Source organism: Anarrhichthys ocellatus, unplaced genomic scaffold (assembly GCF_004355925.1).
Source record: "Anarrhichthys ocellatus isolate YVR2014 unplaced genomic scaffold, GSC_Weel_1.0 scaffold58, whole genome shotgun sequence".
Classification (NCBI taxonomy): Eukaryota; Metazoa; Chordata; class Actinopteri; order Perciformes; family Anarhichadidae; genus Anarrhichthys; species Anarrhichthys ocellatus.
This window is the reverse complement of record NW_022280088.1, coordinates 1,703,784-1,712,336: the sequence shown is the minus strand read 5'-3', so window position 1 is coordinate 1,712,336 and position 8,553 is coordinate 1,703,784. Positions and strand designations below refer to the sequence as shown.

General features: G+C 36.8%; 2 protein-coding genes across 4 annotated transcripts in view; one reads left to right on the top strand and one right to left on the bottom strand.

The window, feature by feature from the left end:
* Positions 1-1,423: 1,423 nt before the first annotated feature.
* Positions 1,424-8,553, bottom strand: part of usp53b (ubiquitin specific peptidase 53b) — a 25,333-nt gene continuing 18,203 nt past the window's right edge. For 2 of the 3 annotated variants that reach the window (XM_031871418.1, XM_031871419.1), the window contains exon 16: positions 1,424-8,176. In XM_031871418.1, the coding sequence (XP_031727278.1) occupies positions 8,100-8,176 (77 nt within the window). In that variant the 3' untranslated portion in view covers positions 1,424-8,099. The remainder of the gene's footprint in view (positions 8,177-8,553) is intronic. The other variant, XM_031871420.1, reaches the window with a different exon arrangement.
* Positions 1,898-3,674, top strand: fabp2 (fatty acid binding protein 2, intestinal). Its single transcript, XM_031871421.1, has 4 exons — positions 1,898-2,019; positions 2,532-2,704; positions 3,058-3,165; positions 3,448-3,674. Exons 1-4 carry the CDS (start codon positions 1,953-1,955, stop codon positions 3,496-3,498), a joined length of 399 nt encoding a protein of 132 aa, XP_031727281.1. The 5' UTR covers positions 1,898-1,952; the 3' UTR covers positions 3,499-3,674.

Genomic DNA, 8,553 nt, shown 5'->3' with positions numbered 1-8,553 from the left:
GGTTGACTGTGGTACTGGGAAAACTGCAGGTGTTACTGATGGCTGCAGCCCATTGTCATGTCATTAATTACACATGTGTGTTTTCAGCCATGATGTGTGAAAATGTAATCTGTGAAAAATCGTTTAATGTGTATTTTTTGGTCTGTTTTGACGTTTTCCTCCTTCTTGAAGCCCACAAACCAATGCTGCAAAAGCTTGTAATACTGCAGAGCGACGGACTATACACTGTATTATTTATTATTAACCTTTATTTATCCAGACAAGTTTTGTTGGGCTCTCCTTTTCAGGACGGCCCTGTTCATACTCATAGAGTTAGCAGTTTTTTTGTCTGATGACCAAAGGCTGGGCACAGGTCGGAAAGATAAAAAATGAACTCAAAAACTTAACTTGGAGCCTAACCAAGAAAAGCTGTAAAAGTAGTCAATAAAATGTTCAGTTCAACCACAATCTGATCCAATGTCCACAGAGCTCAAGGGTTCCTCAGCGCTGGTAATGAACAAGCATCCAGATTTATCTTCTCACCTTTGTGCCCAAAAACCTTAATGCTTGGATCAATGCTATAGAGAAACCTTCACAGTTTATAAAATGCTGTATCCACAGAGTGTAACAACTTGTACACACACACACACACACACACACACACACACACACAGTGTTGACTAAAACAGGTCTGAGTCACTGCAGTGACATACTGTCCTCTACCGCTCCTTTTCAGGCCATGCTATTATGTTGCAGTGTTACATCTGATACTACAACTAGGATAAAGTGTTGTGGGTTGTGTTAAAGATAAGCTTTAACTTGGCTCAAGTAAGCTCACCTGTCAATTTCCTCACTGTAGTTATAGTAGAAAGGCCTTTTGTGTGATAAGAGGCAGATTAATTTAGGTGGAGGTGAAGGTCAGGCAAAGGTCTCATAGTAAGATGAGAAGAAGCTGAGATAAGAAAACAAATTGACATGCTGTGCATGTTTTATTCATCTCTTTGTGAAACTTTGTGGGGATGTATATGAATTACTTTGCATTTTTGCTGCTTTATCTCTGCCCATTTAAGATAAATACTTTGTTAATGTCATTTTTTGACATTGCATTTAGTTTGTAGTTGGTAAATTGTGTTTGCATCATTCTGTTGTTACATCTTACATACATTATTCAGAATATCCCCAAACTCAAAAACATAGACGCCCCATAGTCATTTTCTCATCTGCATAAGCTTCATATTTTCCCAGAATAACTATAAAAAACATAATGTTTAGTTTAGTGTATCTCAATGACACGCATGTGTTTATTAACTTCAAATATCAAAGGTCACGTTTATGGTCACAATGGCCAGATTAAGGTCAAAGGTATCATTGGAAACACATTAACAACCACACCGTTTTGTACCAGGCAATTACATCAGAAATATATTGGTTTAATGATAAGAGGTTTGGCAAAATGACATCAGAGAAAGTCACATTTAAAGTAGTGGAATCATTGCATTCACATATGCTTCAACAGGTTTGTTTAGTTATTTTTCTTTTTTGGTCAGCTGTACGTACAAGGGCCAAAAACTAGACATTCGAATCGTGATTGAGTTGCAAGTTAAATAAAAACATATATTTTAGTTGTATTTGCTGCATGCTTAGTCACTTCGTTTCCTCACTGAATTCATGGTGACCAACACCCTTTGCAAACAGAGATAGAGGTGAAACAGGATGTGTCAACCATTCTAATATTCAAAAAGTACACCATATGGTAAGATTGATTGGCTATGGTGCAGCTCTGTTAAGGACATTGGCATTGCACAATCAACTGCAGCTGTGGATATTGCCTTGAGAAAATATGAGCTTTAAACGGCCACATCAGCACTGAGATTAGATGGCCAGATAAGAGGGAGTGTGGTTTAAAAGGAGTGGCAGACTCTGAGTGAGACACTCCTCACTGCAGAGTTGTCCAGCTCACCCTCACAGCCACCATGACCTTCAACGGCAACTGGAAAATTGATCGCAATGATAACTACGAGAAATTCATGGAAAAGATGGGTGAGTGATATCAAACTGAGCTGATACAATGCTGAGGACGGAATGCCATGTTTCATATATGGAATATGGTTGAAAAATCACAGTGTGTCCCATTAACATGTTTACTCTTTGTGTAATAAGATGACAACAATATAACCAAGATCTGATAGCAGCTGTTGAAGCATTAATAAAGTTTTAATTTCATGAAAATAAGACAAAATGTCAGTTAGGAAGCAAACTGAGAATCATAAAAAAAATTATTCGATCAAATTCATTCATTCAGTTTTATTTTTATGTATGCAGTCAAGATATTAGTTAAAATCTTCGGTCTTTAAATGCTTAAGTCTCACATGAAAACACCTGGTGGAACAATGACTGACTGAACATGTTTGTGATTTGGCTTTTGTACCTACTTACCTCTACAAATACACAAACGAAGGAGCTATATGTGCATGGAAAGTGATTACATCCTGCAAACTTCCTCTGATTGTTCAAAGCCTATACTGAACATATTCCAATGAATCTGTTGATAGGAATTACCATGGTGAAGAGGAAGCTGGCTGCTCACGACAACCTCAAGATAAGCATCGAACAGACCGGAGACAAGTTTCATGTCAAGGAGAGCAGCAATTTCCGCACCCTGGAATTAGACTTCACCCTGGGGGTTACCTTTGAGTACAGCCTTGCAGATGGAACAGAACTATCAGTAAGTAAAAGTGCCATCTAGTGGATGTGCTTTTTTTCATCATTACGCTTTCTAATAACTCAAAAACTGACTTTTACAAGAAAATACTTGCGCTTGACTCAAATGATCTACATTTTTGTGATTTTGTGCAATTGTTTAGTTCTACATACTTTAAGATGAGCTGGGTATTTCAGCCACTTTAGACTTTGGACCCTTGAGTGGCAAGGAAAAAGTTAATCTGTTAGCTAAAGACTTTTATTGTGGTAACCATTGTGTCCAGTTGATTTTAACTCACTACCACAAACAGTCAAAGTTTTAAAACTTTACCCACCTAATATTCATGTTATGAATAAGTTTCATGTTTCACCCTGCAGGGCTCGTGGGCCATGGATGGAGACATGATGAAGGGGATCTTCAATAGGAAGGACAACGGGAAGCAACTGACAACAACCAGAATTGTCCAAGGAGATGAATTTATACAGGTAGGGTGAATTTATATCCATGCAAATTGGGGCACGAAAAATCCACATTTTGTACCTCACACTTGGGAAGCCGTTAAAGAAGGTGCTGAGCTACAGGTTATTTTATATTGTTAAGAGATGCTGTGACATGTTTTGAATACACATATACATCAGTCAAAATCGGATAACTTATACCAAGTTACATATGTTAATACGTTATGGATAAGGAGCTCAAATACAGAATTTCATTTATAAGTCAAGTTATATATAATAACCATATCTGACATGATCTTTTATCAACAGACCTACAACTATGAAGGTGTGGACGCAAAGAGGATTTTCAAGAGGGATTAGACCAAACTGATCAACAAAACTTTAAAAGGAAATTTTTGACTTGAAGATTACCAGCAACTTATACCAACATCACCTGTAAAATGTGCACTAGCCTACACCCATAAAGTATATGAAACAGATTTGAATTGCACAGGATTTTGATACCTTCAGTAATAAAAACACACTGTTACTGCCTGTTTTCTGTGTTTTGCTGTTTTATTCTTATCGAAATGATCATTTTCAGTGAGAACCTGTGGAGGTTTGTTGGAGGTCTTGAAAGCCATCAATCCCTGGTACTGGGGGCATTTGTTAACAATGAACATGCAATAACAACTCATTCTACATACTCATCAAACGGAAAGAAGCTCGGCTAAAAGCTCACAATAACCATTTTTACTGAGACAAAACACAATTCCAACACCAAGCAACTAAATAAGTACACAGCAAAAAACATGATAAAGGTGCATGGACGTTAGGGCTGCAAGTGATTTTGCCAACTTCATGCTACTTGCAAAAACAATAAGGCACTAAGAAAGCCGAGACTCCACAGATTCCAACGGTACATGTTTGATCACTCTACGACCAAACCCCCCTGAACCAGCGGCAGAATAGAGGAGGACAAATAGACTGTTATATATTTATATATACTTTGTTGTTTTGTAAAATAAAAAATTGTGTTCGAGGGAATATCAACGCTACTTATGGCTACTACATTGTCTCTGGATGATTTTTGAGTCAATTCCAGCCGTGTCTATTCATTTGCATGAAGGAGAATTTGCACTCTACCTTCCTCCAGCAAGGAGCAGCCTATCCTCAGCCTTGCATGTGAAAACACAGTCTATGTCTCCTCCTGGTGGAGGAATTGTAGTACTGCACTCATTCTAGACCAATGGGTTATGGTTTTCTTTGAATGAGAACATGTATAGAGGTCTGGTTGATTGAGTTTTAAAAAAAGAGGAAAATAATACCTATAGTGATATATTAATATAACTAAATGAGTTTTACAATTATCTGAGAACATTTCAAATGGCACAGATGGAAACTAAATGTACCCAAATGACCAATTTGGAGATTTCACCTTTACATGCCTCGACTAAAACCTCTCCAACGTTGCTCTGCCTCTGTTCAGCTATTGTGATATGGTTTGCTATGGGCTGCACCTGCATCATCCAAACGGGGTATTCAGTCTGTACAGTGTACAGTTTTGTTAGTTGCAAATGAAATCTTTCATTTATGCTGTGTTCCATATTTATTTACGCTGACTCTGTTACATATACTGTAAATACTGATGCTTACACCTCTGCAGAAATCCAACAAGTGTTACCTTTATGATGATACCAAATAGACTTTGCAGTTTCAGAGATACACTATTCATTTTGGACATCTCATTTTCAAGCAGGGGCCGGAGCCAGAGGCCTCTAGGTTTTGAAAAAACATATGCAGTGAAGGGACTAATTTGAGAGTGATACAATAATTTAAACTTTATTCAACAATAAATAAAAATAAATATATATTATCTACAAAAATATAATGTGTAGACAGATTTTATATGTTTCTTTTAATTGATCTGTACTTACACAAGTCATGAAGCATTCACTGAAGCACCAAGAACTCAATTCAACAGTAATGTCAGGCCAAATCCTAACCACACACAGAGGTATGACAGTAGGATTCAGGGAGGCATAGTTCCAACACATCAGGCCATATCAGCCAGTAACTTATCAGATAGAATCAGTGACATAACAGGGAAAGTTCTCCTTTGTTCTTGAGTGTTGATGCAATAAAGTGTAATTACGTTCTGTCCCCGCACAAGATAAAAGATATGGATTGATGAAATGCCAACTGTGACGTCATGTGACGCAGGACATAAAGACCTTTTGTCAAATAGGCCCCTCGAGTATATAAAGCCTTACTGTGACTGAAGACTATGGATCTTGGATGCAATAGGAAACCCAATTATCAGCTCCCTTTCCCAGAGCTCGCACCTAAACAGACACACGGGCATGCATGCACATTTAATAACCCAACTCAATCTTTCAGTTATTGTAAATTAAGGCTCTTTCAAACTGGGAAGGTGAGAAGCACTTGCCACTTACTGTACAAGCACAGGTTTTCCCATTTTTCTGCCTCTGACATTTAAAGTATGAAAGTCAAAGTTTTGCCAAGTGCAGCTGGATGCAGAGTGAAGAGAGACTCTGCTGCTGTTGTTAACTTCCAAGTGTCAAAGGGCTTTTATTAATATCGTACCTGGCACAAACCCATCCCCCGTAACTCCAACACACCCATAGTACAATGGTGCGAGTCAGAGGAGTGTTATCAGATATGTCACGATTAGCATTGCATATGTAAAAAGTTTTGCATGACTTCCTCCATCCCTTTCATTCATCTCCTTCATTCCCCAAATGTGGTTTCACTCACAAATAACATGTCTCACTAAAAAAATGTCAAGGCACTCTTGATACAACCGAAGACACAACGTTCAGAATATAAATGACAACTTGTGTGAAAACAATTCATATTTTACAGATGAAGACAAAAGGTAAATAACATGATAATTATTGGAAATAAATGATATAAGCATTAGTCACATAAGAAAGCACAAAAAACAGTGAGACAACATGTAGTTCAATCTGTTAATACACTCCAACTGAACGTCATCTAATCCAGTAGTTTAGAGATTTCTTTGTCCTTTGAATATATTACATATCTTAAAATAACAGTAAAATGAATGATTTTAATTACAACAGCACAATCTTGTGTAAACGCATCCTTATATGATGTTATTTGAAAGATTAGACTGCTTGAGTAAAGTGAATTTAAACAGTGTCAATAAATAAACAATGACAAACGCAAGTGGATGCTCAACATACAAGTTTAGATGTGGTTGCGCACACAAACACACGCGCACGCACATACACACACACACACACACACACACACACACACGCACACATAAATCTCTAAACACCATCCTTTAGTGTCAGACGACACAAACACAACACACTCAAACACAGCAGATTAGGTGACTGTGTGCGGTTGAACTAGTTGAGAAATACCTGGATGAAGGTTATTGTGGGTATACAGAAATACTAAGTGAAAAAAGATGCATTAATGGCTGTATGTTTAGGAAAAGATTTAAATCCCACAAAAGAAAATTTATATCAATATTCTAAAATAGAACAACACTGATTTCCATGTGTTTTCGGGAATGTCGGCTGTACAGAATACAACAACATACGACAACATTCCTACCAATGTTAAAAAAGCTTCCAAATTAACTGTAAATTTTCTATTTAATAAATTGGTTTTGTTACAATTAAGTAAAATCTAATATAAGTTATGTTTGTTGGACTCAAAGTCCAGTACTATCATGCTCATGCGTATGCTGTACACACAGCTAGTAAGATTTTGTAAAGGCCACATGCAGGTTTGAGAACATTAGTCTTACAAACTAAAATAATTGTTGTGTTGTATGGTCAATATCAAATAGGCATATTAATTATATTGGCATCATTATGAAAATACCTGCAAATACAGACCTGTTAAAGCCAGTCTACTTCAAAAGGAAGACTGATAAAATACGATTTGACATCACTGTGAATTACAAAAAAAGATCACAAGACCCAACACAATCAAAGGTAGAATACAAATGGTGACATGGTGGTACAGTATATAATGACCTACTGAATAACATGAGGGCTACCCCAACTACAGAACATCATAGTCACCAAATTGAAGGATTTTTAGACTGCCAGAAACTGAACACAGTCATGCTCAATCACACTTTGAGAAAGATCTTTCCATATCAATGAATAATGGCAGAATAATCTTTGTTGACAGATTTTTTTTTTACAGCCAAACAAGTTGACAAGTACAGGGCAGCCCCCAGTCATTCATTAACACAGACATGATGTAAAATAACTGATAAATGATAACAGTCTAAAGAAAACAGTAACTGGAGTGTTGCAATGTCTGTTCCCTGGTGTCCTAAAGCCCTCAAAGTGCATAAAGTTTGAAGTTGCCCAGATATTACTCCTTTGACTAGTGCAAATAAGTAAGCCATAACCTGCTGCTTTTAATTTGTTCTGTAGAATGACATCATATTCTGTTATAGTATCTGAAATATATATTTTCACGAGCAGTGATTTTCCTTCACACTTCCTTCTTTTATCTTTGTCTAATTACGGTACAGCTAGTCTCTCATGCCTTACTTGAAATATATTGGTATATCTTCAATTCTGCTGCACTTCTGTAGGACTACTGCACAAGTAACAAAAATACACATTTAAACTGGACATAAGGTGATTAAAAAGAATAATAAAGATTCAAGAACCCTTTGTGCAAACTAAAATCAGTCCAGATTCTGGTTAAAACTAAATCTTATCGCAGCAATACTGCGGGACAATGGAAGACAGTACAGTATGCGTGATGGTTGACAATCCGTCAAAATATACGCACAGCATTCAGAAATAGCTTTTACTTATGTGACAAGCTTGCATAAACAAATTCCACTCGATTTGGAGATTCTTCAACACGTGTTTCCATTCTTTAACTCTTTGGCATCCAGTTTGTACTCTACTGACCACTGTCCTTCCATGTAAACAAACCTTTCCAAGTAACACTCATAAAAAACCACGGTCATCCAGTCCTTTGGCTGTCACTGGGTTCCATTTTGCAGTAGGTTTATTGCTATTATGGCCTGTAAAGAAAAAGAGCCTTGTTTAAATGATATTTTATGATTTATGTGTACATTTACACCACTACAAAGAAAGAAACTGAATACTGTCATTTTGTCTTTTCCAATAACTGTCAGGTAGGAGTGGGCATAAGACCTCCTGTGTATCATTTTATATTGTGGTTTATATATAGTGAAATAGTAAATTGTCTTAATAATTAATTGAGCAACTGTTAATGTATTCAAAATAACCAGACAGGAATCAACGCAAGGTACTTCATTACATTGATGCAGAAATGATCAAAAAATACAATAGATCTGCTGACTGATTTACCACATTGTCCTCAATGGCCTGAAACACCAGAAATTAAAGGAATATCTACAGAGCTGAATATATATAT

What these genes read in the sequence shown, in the direction of transcription:
- fabp2 (XM_031871421.1), top strand. Translation starts at nt 1,953, where the DNA reads ATGACCTTCAACGGCAACTGGAAAATTGATCGCAATGATAACTACGAG. An exon ending in GAAATTCATGGAAAAGATGG is followed by an intron (nt 2,020 to 2,531) that starts GTGAGTGATATC and finishes ATCTGTTGATAG; the next exon opens with GAATTACCATGGTGAAGAGG. An exon ending in CAGATGGAACAGAACTATCA is followed by an intron (nt 2,705 to 3,057) that starts GTAAGTAAAAGT and finishes TTCACCCTGCAG; the next exon opens with GGCTCGTGGGCCATGGATGG.